Source organism: Staurois parvus, unplaced genomic scaffold (genome assembly GCF_062004578.1).
Source record: "Staurois parvus isolate SC_StPar_1 unplaced genomic scaffold, SC_StPar_1.0 ptg000293l, whole genome shotgun sequence".
Lineage (NCBI taxonomy): Eukaryota > Metazoa > Chordata > Amphibia > Anura > Ranidae > Staurois > Staurois parvus.
The window spans coordinates 1,546,027-1,564,460 of NW_028318089.1; the positions used below are offsets into that span (position 1 = coordinate 1,546,027).

General features: G+C 42.0%; 1 protein-coding gene across 1 annotated transcript in view; it reads right to left on the bottom strand.

Annotated features, from left to right (window-relative positions):
- Nucleotides 1-200: 200 nt before the first annotated feature.
- RHBDF2 (rhomboid 5 homolog 2) overlaps nt 201-18,434 on the bottom strand; it is a 148,010-nt gene continuing 129,776 nt past the window's right edge. Inside the window, exons 15-19 of the mRNA XM_089682658.1 lie at nt 18,314-18,408; nt 10,780-10,855; nt 10,467-10,567; nt 8,639-8,792; nt 201-5,248 (exon numbers count right to left, since the gene is read on the bottom strand). Coding sequence (XP_089538784.1) covers nt 4,829-5,248; nt 8,639-8,792; nt 10,467-10,567; nt 10,780-10,855; nt 18,314-18,408 — 846 coding nt within the window. The 3' untranslated portion in view covers nt 201-4,828. The remainder of the gene's footprint in view (nt 5,249-8,638; nt 8,793-10,466; nt 10,568-10,779; nt 10,856-18,313; nt 18,409-18,434) is intronic.

Below are 18,434 nucleotides of genomic sequence, written 5' to 3' on the forward strand. Positions count from 1 at the left end.
ATTTGTGTGAAAAAATTATATCAAATTTCAATTGCAAACAGTGCAGAATGACTACTCAATTTGGAGTTAAAGTGGCACAGTGCTGTGTAGCAACAAAAAAAAAAAAGAAGAGGTCATGAAGTGGGTAAAACCTCCTGGAGGTTAAGTGAGTAAAATTTACAGCAATAATACACAAGACTAATACACAAGAAAATGAAAACTTATGTTAAGTGTTTTATTTCAAAGTTCAGGTTCTTCTTGGTCAAGCACCTGCAACAGGTACTGTCTTACAAAATTCTACTCTCTATAGAGTAGGAATCAAAAAGTTTCAGGAGTAGAGAAATTCAAATATTCTTGTTTTAAATAAATTAAATATAAACACTTTGTCAAAAGTAGCATCAAAAATGACCTTGATTGCATATATGTCTCTTGACATCAGAACGGCGCTTGTACAAAATGAACATTCACTCCATATGGTCTGCAACAACTTGCAGAGCAGACCCTGTTGCGCAGCAAAGGGTTTAATTAAAATCCAAGAGTTCCATGCAAAAGTCTTATAGTAAAAATATTCCAGTCTCTGTGAAAAAAACTAAAGCCCTTGCTCATTCTCAGTAGGATCAGCTTTCAGGTGTCTGCACAGTGACATAATTCATACTCGATTCGCTGTGCAAAGATTTTGGTCCATTTCTGCAATAAAAATGAACAGAACAAGTGTCCCTGATATATGTGCATCATGACTAGAGGTGAGGTGCAGAAGGTCCCTGATGTTCCAGTATAGGACTAATATAGGTGTCTAGGATCTTTTGTGTGCTTGCCTCTGTATTGCACATGTCAAAATCTGTGGTTTCCAGAGGGGATAATAAGGTTTAATGATTAAGTAGGTGCAAGTGCCATTCAGTTCATCAGGCTGCGAGGAAGTGATGAAAAGACGAAAGGAAGGTGAGCTTTGGACCACAGTGGTAATGTGATGGGGTTGTCCTAGTGATCTTAAAGTGTGAATAAAAAGGAAACTTGGCATCGCTAGCACATATCTTCTTGTCTATACTCCAGGGAAGTAGCATGGATTTTATATGGGTTTGTTTGGGACTGGTGCCTATGTGCAAGCCAATTGTAAGCCAAGAATTGGCTTTCCCATTGTTCTGCCTGGGTATGGCACAGTCAAGATGTCAGATATCCACTTAATTTTGAACAACTGGAGTGGAAGATATCAGCCAAATAAAAAAATAAAAATAAAAAAAATCAGGGAGGGAGCCAGACTCATCAAAACAAATGGAGGTTTACTTTAATGACTGTTGGGTTATACTGCTGCCTATAGGTAAACTGGACACTGGCAAAAATTGTAAACCAGCCCAGGATAACCCCTCATATTCCCAGCGAACCTCAGCTTGTAGTAAAGCAGGGATGATGTCCCCCAATGGCATTAAATAAAAGCATTTTATGGTGAATACAAAAATCCTATTTATTTTTCTCTCAGCCACTTAAGGACACCATTAACTTTTGGGACATCCAAAAGAGGTCTCACAGCAAACAAACTGCTTACAGGACCATTGAAAACAAAAAGGAACTGGTCACTGCTTGCAGCTCAAAGAGGCACCTTAACGTGTTACTAAACCCAGGACCCTGCAGTCACTATATCTGGTCTGCCACAGTACACACAACATGGAAATGTAATTATTTCAGTAATAATATATTTCTCATCAGCAGTCTTGTGACTTCTATCAGTGTCCAGCAGAGCACTGATTAAAGCTTGTAGGAGGAGTCTTCATTCTCCCCTAATTGTCCTATGAGGCTGCAGGACCCCTGACCCTCTGTTTGAACAACGTTGATTGGCCCTATACGGATAACATGAACTCTCCCAAGAAAAAAAAACAAAAAAAAAACAACTCTCTAGCAATACACACCAAACTGAACATGCACAGCTTGCTCCCAATGATCTATCAGATGGATTGGGGACTGTGGAAGAAGGGGGGGATCAGGGAAGAAAGGATCAAACGTCCTTTTTACAAAATGCAGAGGATTAACCCCTTCAGTTCCACAGTGAGTATAACAAGCATGCTTTACTGCATATACAGACTGATTTTACGGTTGTGGGTTTAGTAACACTTTAAGGACCTTATGTCGAAAGCTGGTCTCAGATGAGACCTGAAGACCCACCTGGCAGAACAGAAAACAAGGTGGCAGCCTATGGTTTTTTGGTAAGACTTTTCCAAGCAGAGCTAAGAAATGACGTCCATTCTCCTAGGACATAAAAAATAGACATGCTGGGAGTAGGAAGGGTTATTCAGAGTTGGCCTAAATCTTTTTTTGCCAGTTTGTCCAATCTTCCTATAGGCATTATAACCCAATTGATAATAACTTTGTGTCCCTCCACAGACTAAAACAAAATGTAATTTTTAGGTTCTGATATACTTTAAGTGCACCTGTGCACACCAATACTGCTGCTTGATGGGAAAAGGGAAGGGGGAGGGGTGTCAGTTGTGGAAAGCACAGATTGGTCAGGTGACCTCCCTAAATGGCCTATGGGAGTAGATGACACAACTGCCAATGACTCAGTAATAATGCTAAATACCATGAAAAGGTGCACAATAGTACAGGTAAGAATTGCAGCAGTCTAAAGCTGACCATACCTTATAGAATCTGATTGTAGAACTTCATTTAGCTTTACCAAAATTATATATTACGGGGGAAAAAAACAAACAAACCATCCATTTATTTAGTATTGAATCGGGAGAGCCCTTTAACTACAAATCTGATGGTAGAGCTAAAGGAGATTGCACCATTATAATGTACAGTATAGTGTATGGTCAGCCTAACAGGGTGATACATTTATAGAAGTATAGATCACAGATATCCTTCTAGGACAGGATACATCACTTGTCTATAAAGAGAGCAGTACACTAAAGAAATAGTTGAGATAAAACAATGTAGAATGTTTGATAAGGGATAGTAAGATGTGTCTAAAAGCCAAACAGATTTGTTAATGGTGCATACTTTGAGATTGGTGACTGCACATGAAGTTGAAGATGATTGATAAATGATTGGGATATAAAAAGGCTTTTTAATCAAGTACGTGGTTGATTTCCATTTCGTTCGGAAGATAGGTATATCTACCACTTTTTATTTTATATGGAGTGCTGTTTACTAGAAAGTAGAATGCAAATGAATGACTGCCCATTTTTAAGTGGCAAGTATTCGTTCGTATTGATAAAACGTGTAAAAAAAAACCCAATAGAGTAGTAAGATAGGGTGGGTCTAGTGTTCTCTACCTAGTGTTTCATTGTACCACCTTTTCCTGAAGAAGGATCCAATATAATAAGCAGCAGTATTCAGTGTGCTGACCAGTATTGATCATGTGTATTTCCAGGTTCAGCAGTTACTTTGTCTTTAAAGTGGTTAACATCAGACATGAAATATGAACAAAGTGTATCCCTCTATAGGGTGTACTTCTCTCAGTCCATGGCATTAAGTATCATTTCTGTCGGCTGCCTTGTTCCTCCGCCATCTGTACAAGTCATTTCTGACAAATGTTCCTGACAAACAGAAAAATGGTGACAGGGGAGGGAACGGTCTGTGACTGACAGCCTCAACTCTGCTCCTGGGAGCTGTGTGAAAGGGGGGTGGGGGGGGGCCTTCTCTCCAATCAGATCTCAGAGCTCTCCTCACTGATGTAACTTCAGCTCCCCACCCCGACTTTCAAAGATGGGAGATCCTGTGTATATTCTGCACTTTGAATGGATGTATGGGAAAGATGGCTGTAAACAGACAGGTACAACTTATGTAAGAGGCCAAACACTTCACTGGGTATATGTGAGGTTTTACAACCACTTTAAGTATTCCCAAACCCCTCCTTCATGGGTTGGCTGCCTGGCATGCCACCCAGAAGTGTAGATATCTCCAGTGAGTTGAGTGGGGAGCGTCCTTTCTGGGAACCACCTGCCCAATGCTGAAGTGCTTACAAACTGATATCAATCAAGCAGGAAGGGACAATGGTGACCTCTTGTCATGTCAATCCAGTTGATGTTCCACGTCAGTATCTTTTCTGTACGAATCTGTAAGTGGGCGTCCCCTAAACCTGCCTAATACCTACTGTCAGAAGTGGGGGTGAGGGGCTGTCATGTTCACTGTGGTTATGCTGCTTCCCTTTCGAAAGACAAAGCTTAAAGATTTCTAAAGTTCTGCCAATTCAGGGTGCTAAAGATGGCCGGACATATGAACACCTAACAGCACTGTAATGTCTGTCACCAACAAGGGAAAAATCTCAGGTGTTTGAGCACTGGTAGAAATGTTCTCTTTAAAGAACCACACGGTATTATTACCCACTGCAGCTCATAATACTGCTTTAAAATGATGCTGAACAAATAGTATATATTGCAACTGCTAAAAGTATCAGGCCCAATGTCTCCCTTAGAGGCACCTCTATCAGGAAAAGGTCAAATAACAAGGAAAGCAATGTAAAAGGTCTCAAACAACCCAAAGTCTTCTGTTAACTGTTCACACAACACCATTTGAGGATACCCATCATGAATGGTCAGTAAATGAAGTGAGGGGTAATTCCTGAGCTGTAGAGTTCGAGAGAAATCCATATCTAAAAGTCAGTTTAGACTCATCTCCTCCAAGTAAATTTCACAGTCCAGTTTGTAAATCCAGAAGCAGGCAGAGATGTGGACTGGTCTTAGGACTGACTCCGATAACTCTCACTTCTAGTATGAAATGTTGAACATCACGCATTATTCATATTAATGCTGAACAATCTGTTATGGACCAACCATAATTCAGTCTAGGAGTATCTTCAAGTTCTCCATGTTTTACCGTACCTTAGAGGTCTACTATCTTGTAGAAAAGCTTGGCACTAGTGGAGCACGTGGTCTATATCATACTTCTCACAGAACTTGTTGGTAAAAGGGATACAGGTCAAGTATTCTATCCATGTCCAGTTAATTGGATGTACATAAAGCCAGATGACTAAAGAAGCAAACAGACCAATAAAAACCACCAGAGAGATGATTATCACGATTCTCTTGCGATACTTGTCAGCTGTACCAAAAGTAATATATGGTAGGAAGGCAAAGGACAGAAGTAGACCACTGATGAAGCCAAAAATGTGAGCTATGTTGTCAATCCATGGGAGCAGTCCAAACATGAACAAAAAGAGGACAATGCCAAAAAGCTTGAAGAAGGCTTTCCATGGCTTGGCCAGGATCTGCCAGCTCTGGAAGAGCTCAACAAAAAGGCATGCCAAGAGGCCAAACTGAGATCCGGCAGGGCCAACCTGCAGACAAGGGGACAGAAGGGAAAAGGTTAAATTATAACAAAAAAAAAAAAATAGAGTTTTGAAACAGAATTCAAGGCAAACACCTGATTACTCATTTTACATATACACCCATTTAAACTTGTCTGTATATAGTTTCACTTTAAAGCAGGGCTACATTCTAATTAAAGTAATTGTAAACCTAAATATTTAAAAATGACAAACATGTCAGACTAACCCGTACAATGGTTTTGTACAGAGCAGCCCCGATCCTCCTAATCTGGGCTCCTGGCTCCTCCCCCCTGCTAAGTGCCCCCATAGCAAGCCACTTGCTATGGGGGCATTTGTGTGGGCTTGATCCATAGCCGCGCTGTGTGTCCATAAACACACACACACACACACAGCAGCGCGGCTCTGTCCCCCACTCTCTCCTCACAGGCTGTGATTGACAGCAGCAGAAGTCAATGGCTTCTGCTGCTGCCTTTGTGTCCAGTAAGTAAAGAGTGCGAAGAGAGCCACTGTTCTCGAGCGCAGTGCTGGATCGAGATTGGGCTCAAGTAACTATAAGGTGGGGGCTGGGGAATCCTGTGCACAGAAGATTTTTAATCTTAATGCATTAAAAAGTAAAAAAAAATAAAAAATCTTGTACCTTTACAGCCACTTCAAAATCAAAGGCAAAAGTTAAAAATTCACAGCTAATGCCTTGATATGTTTTTGGACTAGCAGGTGCTTAATCATAAAGCTTTATGATTGACACCTGTTGTGAAACACATCAAGGCATTTGTTGGGTACCTATGGATTTGTGCCATTAATCTTAAAGAAAACTTCAATAGATGTCAACGCTGTAGGGAATTTTTTTTTTAAGCTAAACTTCAGGTTTTTGTTAAAAAAAAACAAAAAACACAAATATTATACAGAGACAAAGGATCAGATAGCAGGTAGATAACTGACTCTATGAACAGAGAACAGTATGAACATTCACAGCTGGGGAAAGCGCAATGACCCAGTGAGAGTGACTGACAGCTCCTGGCTGTCTGACCACATATATTAGTGACAGACTAGACAGATAATCTCAGGATAATCACGTGAAAGCTGGAAAGTCAGACACGGGAGAGTAATGCACGTGCCAAGGAGAAGACTCAGGTGGGAGGGTGGCACAGAAACACTAATTCAGCATCGTGCAATAAGTAAAAATACAGAGATTTTAAAGTGACCAGACATCAATGTTATGTTTTTTACAGTCTTCATATATGAAAAGAAGGGTATGAGAACAGCCTTCTACTATAAGGGTGGTTTCACAAAATCCTGTTGGGGCAAGATAGATGAGAATTGTGGATGGCAAGAGATCACCCTATCCTTGTCTGAACCCTACAATGTAAGGATCTAGTTTCTTCCAGCTTGGCCCAAATACCCTACAATGTCAGGATCTAGTTTCTTCCAGCTTGGCCCAAATACCGATGTGGTATACATGTGGTAAAAGACTGTTCCAATTTCTATATGCTGAAAAATCTACAGTGCCTACAGACATTAGGAAGTCGATAGACCAGGATAGATTTACTTTGTGATAAGTACTGTTTCTTCCATGCTGGCATCCACAGTACACAACATTCCTCTAAGGCACAAACATACTGGTGCCTATAACACTCCCCCATAGACACAAATATACTGGAGCCCGAAGGACTTGCCCATAGCCACAAACAAGCTGCAGCCTGCAGCATTCCCCCATCCACACAGACATTCAAGTTTGCTCAGTGTCAAGTCCCATAGTCAAAAGTAATATATCTTTCTTAGGCTGTCCAGCACCTTCTAAGTAGCCTTAGTGTGAAACAATTAGCACCACAATCAGGAAATGTTTGCATCTGAGAGTTAAAGCCCAACTCCAGGAAAATGTGAAGTTATCCCTTGCAGTGGCGCTGCGACCATGCTGTAATGGTTAACTGCTCGTTAAGTCTAGGGGAGAGGAGAAACACTTTCACTTATCTGATCCTCTGCTCCCTCGGCAGATGGTGCTCCCCCATGTTCAGGCTGTGGACTGTCCCTGAGAGGAATCATGTCAAATGCAGGGCTATGGACCCTGCTTTGGCCTTGATGACATCCAAATCCTAGACCGCTAGAGTGTGAGGGAAGAAGAGGCTGCAGGGAGGAGTGGAGGATTGGGTAAATTTTCTTTTTTTTGTTCACTTACACCAGGGGTGTTCAACGTTTTGAAGAGTGAGGGCCACTTAAATGATCTGGTAACTGGCCGCGGGCCACAAGGAAATGTAAAGGAGCCCTTATTATCCTGAGCCCCCTATAAGGCCCCTTTCACTTGGGGAGGAATCCACTTGTTCAATGGAAGATCTGTCTGCGGATCCCCTGCTGCACAGAGCGCAGCAAGTGGATGACAGGTTCATGTCGGCTTTGCATCTGCAGTGTGGACACGGACACAGTCCACTCTGCTCTATGAGTCCTCTGATTCGCCCAGATATTTTTTTTTTAGCAGATCAGATCAGAGGTAGGTGACTCCGTTTACATCTGCTGCTCCATGAAGGGTCTGATCAGATCTGCTTGAAAAACAAATAGGTGCACCCAATCAGACCAATAGTGTGAAAGGTGCCCAAGGCTGCTTTCACACAGAAGTGCTGCTGTTTATGCAGAGCAATGCACCTGCCGCTTTCCTGAGGTTTAGCTGCATTTTGCCATAGACTTCTATTATGGGGTGGCACAGTGGCTTAGTGGTTAGCACGTCTGCCTTGCAGTAAATGGGTCATGGGTTCAATTCCCGACCATGGCGCCTCCTGCATGGAGTTTGCATGTTCTCCCTGTGCTTGCGTGGGTTTCCTCTAGGTGCTCCGGTTTCCTCCCACACTCCAAAGACATGCTGGTAGGTTAATTGGATCCTGTCTAAATTGACCCTAGTATGTGTATGTATGAATGTGAGTTAGGGACCTTAGATTGTACACCCCTTGAGGGTTAGGGACTGATGTGAATGTACAATATATATATATATATATATATATATATATATATATATATATATATATATATATATATGTGTGTGTGTGTGTAAAACGCTGCGTAAAACTGACAGCACTGGGATGACTGTTTGGCACCCCGCAATCTGGGCTTGCTGACCCACCATCCCAGAGCAGGAGATCACAGGCACACCAGTGGGCACCCCTGACCTAGACCTAAATGAGCAATTAACCCTGGTAGTGTAGGGACAGCCCCACTGCAAGGGGTAAGCTTTTAGTTGCCTGGAGTTAGGCTTTAAACTCTACATGGCCCGAGTGTCACAAAACAAGCTAGAGTTGGTTGCACCACCAGCAAATATCAGTCAATGTACAGTGAGAATGTAATGCTATTTAAAGGAAGGCAGTAAAGACTGTGCCAGCTGGTCAGTAGAGATGGAAGGTGTTCACTCTAACTCACCTCCGCCCTGTAAGGCAGGAATAAGGCACTGGCTAAGTTCCCTGTGATGCCACTCAGGATGTAGATGATGGAAATACGAAGCCAGCCTGCCAGCTTCTCTAGGTCACGTAGGACTGTCATCTGGAAAATCCCTGAAACCAAGCAATGAATTACCCTGAAAAAAAAATAAAAGGACACATCAGACGACAGCCATCTATCAATATTTCATTGCTGAAGATATTTCAGTTTTAATACTGTCAATACAAAATATTTAAAATGTCTGCAAAAAAGCATTGTGTAGCTTTGATTCTTGATATAAAATGCCCTATTCACATTTCAGTGCAGCTAAACCATGCCTGTCTATTATTAGTCGGAGTACAGAGGCAACAGAAAAATAAAAACATAAAAAGTATTTTGATTTTCATCTTATAGGTACCAGTCTATACTAGAAACAGACTAAATACTCTTCTAGGATACTGCAACAACCAAATGAAATTCTCTATCCACAGAGATAGACCAAATTATAGATCGATAGACCAACCAAATTTATAGATTTTTAAGTGAGCCCCAACCTATTTGTTACTAAATGTGTTTATTAGCATTTTAGACAAGTAAGCAGTGTTACAGTGCAGGCTGTTGTAAAGACAATGAAGAATACGTGTGATACACATGAGGCATTACAATCTGGAAACGTCTGCATAGAGGATTCCCTCTCCGCTATATAATAGCATGGCTCAAAGTGCATTGTCACAAGAGAATGCAAAGGAAGAATGGGGTCAAAAGTTTCAAGTGTAAAGCTGGGTACACAATATAAGAAAATCAGGCAAACGGTTTTCCTCAATGTTGCCACAGCAAGCGGAACCTGAGGATGGTACTCCCTTTATGAAAATTCTCAGACAAAGGCTTTTTTTTTTTTGTTTGACATAGAAACATTGCAGTGTAGATCACGTTTGTTTATTGTTTCTGATCATGCACAGTGTTTATCTAATTTTTCTTGTACAAAAAGAACAAAAATCTTTAGTTTTGTTCATGTAGGAGAAAAATGTTGGCATTTGTCCCTTTGGAAATTTTCATTTGTAAAGTCTGAATTGGATTTCAAAAGTAGTGTTCACACTACGAAAATCGTATGATCGTTCCTTGTATGGAAATTTTCTTCTGATTTTCTTATAATGTGTACCCAGCTTAAAAGATTAACTGAAGATGGTCTGGGGAGGGCCTAGGACTACTGGGCGGGTAGGTCCAGGATGAAGAAAGGGGTGTAGCTAGGAATGTGAAACAGTATACGACAAGAAGGCCTTGGGGGTAAAGGCAGTAGAAAGAGGGGACTTGGGAGCAGCACAGACGTATCCCATAGGTGCACTTCCTTTCAAAAGGGCCAGAAGGCCTAGGTCAAATCCCACTGGCAGATAATGAGAGGCCCAGGGTTGCCAAATGATTAAATACTTACCTGTTGTGTCCAGTGATTCTGGCTATCTTTTCATGGAGCATGACTTAAGTAATCTGTGACCTGGTTTCATGCAAGGACGGGGTAGGTGATTTCCAGACGTTGGCAACTGTTTGCTCAGCTGCTGTTAGAACATGCAGTAGTAATTAGAATTGGGTCTTGGAAAGGCCTGGAGGTTTGAGAGTGCATGTTGGGCTTAAAAGGGGGATTGCGAAGTCCATTAGTTCAGAGACTATCTAAAATACCTCTTCCCAGAACAGCCCTTATTCTTTCCATAGCGTAGAGAAGGCTTGGAACCTGTCATTACTCCCATGTCCCCGTTGAAAGCTGAAAAGCTACATTTGCTCTGATATTACACAGCATAAACTTTATCTGCATCTAAAATCTATTAAAAAAAATACCTACCCAGCATGAAGGAACAACGACAGCCACAGTCTATAAAACTGATCTGGCACTTCGGGATTCAGAAATGGCAGCAAACCACAAACTTCATCTAAACAGTGGACCTGTGAAAAAGAGAAGCTGATTTACAGCAATGAATCGTGAAGACAAGCGCTTCTCTATCATCTCTGAATAGGAAAAGAGTCTAATTACAAAGTCCCTATGGCTTGTCAGTCAAGTGATCATGACTAGCATATGGACTTCAAAACCATTACTGTGTCAAAAAACAAAAAAAACAAAAAAACAAAAAACTAACTACAAAGTGATGAGCACTGACCTGTGAACAAAGTGTGGCCTCTTCATGAAAATATCCATGCATGAAATTACAATACTCCCGTGTTGTTATTTCACAACTAAAAGAAAAAGAAATTATCATGTAACACTTTAGCACGCTTAAAACCATAAAGAATCCTCCAATATCCAAACAAACATCTACTGTCCATACATGGAGGGAGAGAATGCCATGTAACAAACATTTTGGTGCAACTATTGCCAGTCTTACCACATAAGGTACAGAATAAATCCGAGGAAATAACCAGGGGTAATATTCATTGTGTATGTTGAACCTGATAGGATGCACTATGGTTCTTTACTGAAGCAAAGGGACTATTATTGCATGCTGGAATAGTTTGTATGTATGTAAACACTAAAAATTGCCATTTATTGGGTTCCTTCTGGTCTGTTAAATATACTATAGAAAGTGGTTAGTATTTAATAACTTCAATCATAATAATAAAAAAAATCTTTAGTATTTAAGTATTTCATAATTAATATTTACACAAAATACCTGTTAATCTTGCCAGAAATCCTTTCAGGCGATAATTTCAAATACTGCAGTCTAACCAATATCAATGCTTGCAATTATAACTACAGAGACCCACCCATCTATCTTTTAGAGCAGTGGTTCTCAACCTGTGGGTCGCGCCCCTTTGGGGGTCGAATGACCCTTTCACAGGGGTCACCTAAGACCATTAGAAAACACATATTTCCAATGTGTAAAGAGCAACTACTGTGTAGAAAGCAGCTGCTGTGTTGAAAGCAGCTACTGTGTTGAAAGCAGCAGTATTGGAGGGAAAACGACACTTCATGAATTATAATTACTGGGTAAATAATTTTATGGTTGGGGGTTACCACAACATGAGGAACTGTATTAAAGGGTCGCGGCATTAGGAAGGTTGAGAACCACTGTTTTAGAGGGATTCTGTAGTCCTGTCCTAAGGCAACAACTCTGCTTCTCTATGGATACAGTACAGTAAGTGAGCGATGTCACCCTTGGATAGGTTGTGTGTATTTAACGTTCCTCATCTAAGAACTTGTGAGCTGCAATCTAAGGCTTTTGTGGTTCAGATAAGCTTTAATGTAAACTTGTGTTTTGCTCATGCAAGGAAAGCAATGCTACACTGAGACTACAAAGCATCCTTGGCACGTACAGCATACAAGCACACACTCATGAGTGTGAGCAAAATTTTGGTGGCACGGAAACCTCATCACAGTATTTAAAGACAAGTGCAGATGGTGTGTAGGCAGCCGTGACACTTGCTATTTTATTAAATACAGGGCTGATTCAATCTGAGCAGTCTAAGAGCATATACCAACCTACTAATAATCGGATATTAAACAGGTCAGTGGAAAAACATCAAAATCGATATTGTGGGTCTGTCAGGGAAAGGATTTGTCCGATGTTCTTACTAACACAATAACGGATTTACAATCACAAAAAGAAAAGTGTGTCTGTAGCAACCATTCTTTCCCAGTCTTCCTGGAATAATCACTTAGGGGATGATTTGTTAAAATGGGGCAGCAGATGTCTTGTTTCAGTTTTCAGTCTTTATGGAAAAGAACAATCTTTCTCTCCTGTGGAGATCATTCACTTCCACTATCAGCATGTACTCCACTACTGACTACAGGAGTGCTATCACTGGGCTATATATGGAAGCTGGATGGTGTGCAATTACTTTCCTTCAGTATGCAGCTACCCCCTAAGCCTCCCACCCCCCTAACACTTACCCAATCCTGATCTAGCACTGTGTACATGACCCTCTGCTCTCTCGGGCCTCTCCCTCCTCATTGGCTGAGACACAGCAGCAGAAGCCATTAGCTCCAACTGCTGCCAATCACAGCCAATGAAGGGGGGGGGCAGAACTAAGCCATGCTCTGTGTCTTATGGACACACCAAGGCGGCTCAGGACTGAGCTGCTTGCTCTGGGGGCACTGAGCAGGGGGAGGTGCCAGGAGAGTCGGCAGAGGACCCGAGAAGAGCAGGATCGGGGCTGCTCTGTGCAAGACCGCTGCACAGAGCAGATAAGTATGACACATTTGTTTTTTTTTAAGCTGAGTATTACTTCAGTATCACTAACCTGAAGGCGCAAAATACTTCGTAGTTCAGAGGGAAGAGCAGATCAGGTTGATTTTATGGGTTTTTGTCCCCTGCTATTTAAAACAACTCTGTTGCTTTACAAAATATTTTTAATCAAACTATACCTGTAATAGAAGATCGTACATACAGACCTCTTCTACTTCCTGCACCACCAGTCACCGGTTCTGATCCTGAGAAATCTGAAGTCCACACTGAAACCGAGTGTTATCTCCAGTGTTTCCTACAGCTCTCACTGGTATCTTCTGTTAAACTCCATGTCACTGTCTCCTGTGACAGGTGGCAATCTAAAGGAGGAACCAGTGAGAGCTTCAGGGGACCCTAGAAAGTGACACTCCAAGTGTAACAGTGCTAGTGCGGAAGAATACTCAGATCAAAGGGGCATTTGATGGCGTGGGCAGCAGGAAAGGCAAGTGAGTATTTGAAGTCTCCCTTTCCAAGTATAGCATTCATTGTTATGGGAAAATCATACTCCAAATAAACATTTGATGCCTCGCTTTCCCATAGGAAGGAATAGGGTTGCAATGCACTTGTGTGTTAGGAAGCAGTCATTTTTTGGCTGGCGGTCTGCAGAGCGACGATCACTAGATCTGGGCTAAAAATAAGTGTAAGATGTAGTGGGCAGCACCCCAAATGTATGTCCACCACAAATATTTAACGAATACAAACCCACAACAGCAGAGATTACAACACATCTCCACCTACCACTCAAAGTTTCATTCTTTTCATTGCCCAGAGAGCTCCCAAAAGTAAAAGCACACAGCATCCAATTTGGCTTAAATTGGTTCAAAAGGCAAAATGTTTTTTTTTACATTAATGCGTTATCTGCATTGAGATAAAAAAATTAAAACAAACTTTCAATAGCAGCTCCCCCCAGCCCTCCTCCATTATCTAAGTCTTCTCTCAATCCAGTGCTGTCCTACCTGCAGTAGCTCTTCTTGTCTCTTACTCTTCTCATATGAGGCTCGGACGGCAGCAAGCGCCATTTGTTCCTGTGGCTGTCAATCAAATCCTCTGAGGAGGGAGCAGGGGGTGGGGCCAAGCCGCACTGTGTGTGTCTATGGATGCACACAGACCAGCTTGGGAGTGAACCGCATAAGTGCACCCATAGCATGAGGCTTGCTATGGGGGCACTCCGAGAAGAGGAGGAGCAAACTGTGCTGGTGGGGACTGCTCTATGTAAATCCATTGTACAGAGCAGGTAAGTATAAAATTTGTTTTAAGTTACGAAAATAAAAGGTTTACAACCGCTTTAAGCACCAAGCTGCAGATGTGCCATACTCCCCCAATATCCCACAATGTAAAGTCGAGGAACCCAGTAAGGAGGTCCAGCAACACTCTGGGGTGCATTTATTAAAGGCAAACAGACTGAACTTTGCAAGTGCAGTTGCACTCATCTTCCCCAGAGCTTCGAAAATATAGTGAAGCTCTGCCGATTTCCTTCATCCAATCATGTGCAAGCAAAAATGTGCTGGGGAAAATAAGTGCACGGCACTTGCAAATTGCACAGCCTAAATGCCTTCAGTAAATCAACCCCACCGTGTAATGGTGAGGGGCTGACCAAGTTTAGAATTTAGAGACTTTGCCCTGGTTCAGGAGCCCAATGGATTGGGTTTGTTGATCAGGAGAATTATTCTTTGCTGTGGTTGGATACAATTTATTTTTTGCACACTGGACTTGTCAAATTTATGGACGTTCCTTAAGGACTGGCCGGTTCTATTAAAATATGCACCTTAGAGTAAATGCGATATTGTGAAGGGCGTAGTGCATAAGAGGGGTTGTAGTTAGCCAATTTGTTAGTCTGGTGATAAGTTAGGTGTAAAAGGCACAAATGATTTTAGTTTTGTATACGGTAGAAAAGGGTGTGCTATTTTGTCGGGTTTATATTTTTGTCTGTGTCCCTGCTAGGTCGATTCACCCCTTTATTTGTCCTGCTGACCATTCATGAAGACAGAGGGTGAGGGAATGTCATCAAAGCGAGAGGTGAGGGAAAGTCTCCACTGGGGACCTTTGTTCCTATAACTCTATAAGGCTTCAGTCACATGGTCGGCAGACTTTACCATCCTCTGTGAAGCAATCCATTGCCTAGTTGACATTACATTTACAGGCATTCAGGAGGCATTTTTTTTTCAAACCCCAGGGGAATTGTACAATGAACTACTACATTGTAATTGCCATAGTTTCATTTTGCAGATGGTTGCACACAGGATCCCATTGACTTCAAGGGTGAATTTGACAGATGGTGCTGCCTATCAGACACAACATGGTTTTTTATCTAGACATATGCTTAAATATCTGTGCTGCCTGAAAGATTTAGGGTCCATCTTTCCTGTATTCCTAATTCACAGCATCCTTGACTAATGAAAATACTAGTTGCCTGGCTGTTTTTGGCATCAATGCTTTCTGAGAAATCATTCTGGAGCATGTGATCAGGAAAGTTAAGTTCTTATCCCATAAATAGCCAAATATGTTCTAATCAAACAGGTGTAAGTAAAGTTCAACCAATGAGGTGTTGAACATCCACAGATTTCCATTGGAGAAATTGTAACCCTTTCTGCTATACAAAGAAACTAAAATATTCTTAATTCCAGGCCTATGTATTCAAGCTACTAGAAGGGTATGACAGGCAAGGACTTAGCATTTTCAGAAATATACAAGATAGCAGCCTCCATAGTAAAGGTTTTTATTTAACCACTTCAATACCCAGCACTATACCTTCATCCTGCCCAGGCCAATTTTCAGCTGTCTCACAGTTTGAATGACAATTGCGCGGTCATGCAACACTGATTCCAAACTAAATTTTATCATTTTGTTCACAAAACTAGAGCTTTCCTTTGGTGGTATTTAATCACCACTTGGTGTTTTTATTTTTTGTTAAAGTAAAAAGACCAAAAATTTTGAAAAACAAACAAGTTTTTCTTCATTTCTGTTATAAAATTTTGCAAATAAATAATTGTTCTTCATAAATTTGACCAAAATGTACACTGATACATGTCTTTGGTGAAAATAATCCAAATTAGTGTATATTATTGAGTCTGTAGGAAAGTTATAGAGTGCACAAAATAGGGTACCGTATTTGCCGGCGTATAAGACGACTGGGCGTATAAGACGACCCCCCTACTTTTCCTGCTAAAATGTAGTGTTTGGGCTATACTCGCCGTATAAGACTACCCCTCTTCCAATGCACACCAGTGGGAGGAATAGTGCCCCATCATTGATGTCAGTGGGAGGAATAGTGCCCCATCATTGATGTCAGTGGGAGGAATAGTGCCCCATCATTGGTATCAGTGGGAGGAATAGTGCCCCATCATTGGTATCAGTGGGGGGAATAGGTGCCCCATCATTGGTATCAGTGGCAGGAATAGTGCCCCATCATTGGTGTCAGTGGGAGGAATGGTGTCCCATCATTGGTGTCAGTGAGGGGTGGAATAGTGCCCCATCATTGGTGTCAGTGGGGGGAGGAATAGTGCCCCATCGTTGGTGTCAGTGGGGGGAGGAATAGTGCCCCATCGTTGGTGTCAGTGGGGGGGAGGAATAGTGCCCCATCGTTGGTGTCAGTGGGAGGAATAGTGCCCCATCGTTGGTATCAGTGGGAGGAATAGTGCCCCATCATTGGTATCAGTGACACCAATGATGGGGCACTATTCCTCCCACTGACACTTGCTGACCCTGTTCTAGTACGGTGCTGCTGCAGCCAGCATATGTGGTTGCAGCAGCACCTCTACACAGAGCACTTACCTGCTGCTCCGGCACTCAATTTTCGCGGGGCCGCTCGGCTCCGCCCCCTCGCCGGTGATTGGCCGCCTGTGTGCCTTTCCTGAGCTACAGTTCTGGCGGCCAATCACCGGTGAGGAGGCGGAGCCGCGCAGCCGCACGAACATCCAGTGGCCGAACTGAAGGAGACGCCGCGCTTCCTGGACCGGATCGTCGTGGGACTGGATCCAGGTAAGAGACGTCAGCCCCTGCAAACCCCTGTACTTAATGCCGCAGCCCCCCTAACATGTGTACCGGCGTATAAGACGACCCCCGACTTTTGAGAAGATTTTCAAGGGTCAAAAAGTCGTCTTATACGCCGGCAAATACGGTATATATCTAAAAAATGATCAATCCTGCTGTACTGATAGCCTCTCTCATTTTCTGAGGCCCAAAAAAAAGGACAGTATAGATATCCCCCAAATTACCCCTTTTTGGAAAGTAGGCAGTCTGAGGTATTTAAGAGGCATGGCAAGTTTTTTGAAGTTGTAATTTTTTGGAAAATGAAAAAAAATTTTTTCACCCTTTTCTTTTAACATACTGTCACCAGTGCAGTACAGCATCATCATATAAATGGTGTGTCGGGGATCAGGGACACTGACTGGTGACAGTGTGAAAAAAAAAAAAATTATATAGATAGCCAGTGACATCTCGGCGTAGCGATATGGGAGGACATTATATGACGGCCACCCGGATCGACAAAAGTCCCGATCGGCCATCATTTTGCTAATGACAGGGCAGCAACTGGTTAAAGAATAAGTTCACCTTTAGTAACATGTTACACCTGCATTTAGAATGTAACATGTTGATATGCAGCTTCCCTCCTCGCCCAACCCCCCCATCCCCCTCATGTCAGAGGGTAGGAGTTCTCTTCCTTGCAGCTGCTGTCTTACATTAAAATTAGTACGACGCTGAGGGGCTCAGCCTGCATAGCCACATCATTTATTCATAGAGATCTGTGAACGAAGAAAGTCCTGTGTGTGCTGATCAGCGCTCTTGTAGTTCATTCACTTTTACTGCAGCTCTGAAATGGACAGCCCATGCAGAGGTACAGGCACAGAGCTGTAGGAAGAGTCTGCATGAGCCTAATATTGCAAACATGATCCACTGAGCACAGGTGCAATGTTGATAAATGTTCATAAATACACATTTTTTCCTCCAAAAACCTGAGCATTTATTATTTTTTTTTAAAGGATGAATTTATTCTTTAATATAATTCTATTTTGGATAAAGGTATGGAATTGTTAAAATCCACATAAGGCTTTTTCATCATTTGTGTCCCATTAGCAAGAGTTCTCACTATTCACTTCATAGACACTACAGGAATCTCTTCAAAAGTGAAAAGTTAATAACCTTTGACAGCTGTCACAGCAACGAATTTTCCCATTGAAAGGTTTCCCCCTCTATTCTTGCTCTGCTGACAACTCAAAAGTTAGGGATTTCCTTCACTTCTAGTCCCAGGACAATTTGAGAGTAAATCTCTCTAAAGGTGACAGACAGCAATAAAAACTGGACAAAAAAAAGGTTTTGGTTTTAGATAACATGTAAGTATCGGGAATATTTTCGCTTTACAAAACATGCCCAAGCATCATCAAATGAATGTTCCCAATAAAACAGTCATATTGTCTGCATTCTCTAGTCACACTTTCCTGCTCCTATACCTATCATTAGCCAGCACCCTCACCTTCCTTTAGTACCAATACAGCAAGGCCGTCCTTTGATTTCACAGTCCATGTGCTTGAATCCAGTGTGGTTATTTTTGGACTGGTACGTACATATCTAGAGCAAGAAGAGCAATAATGAGA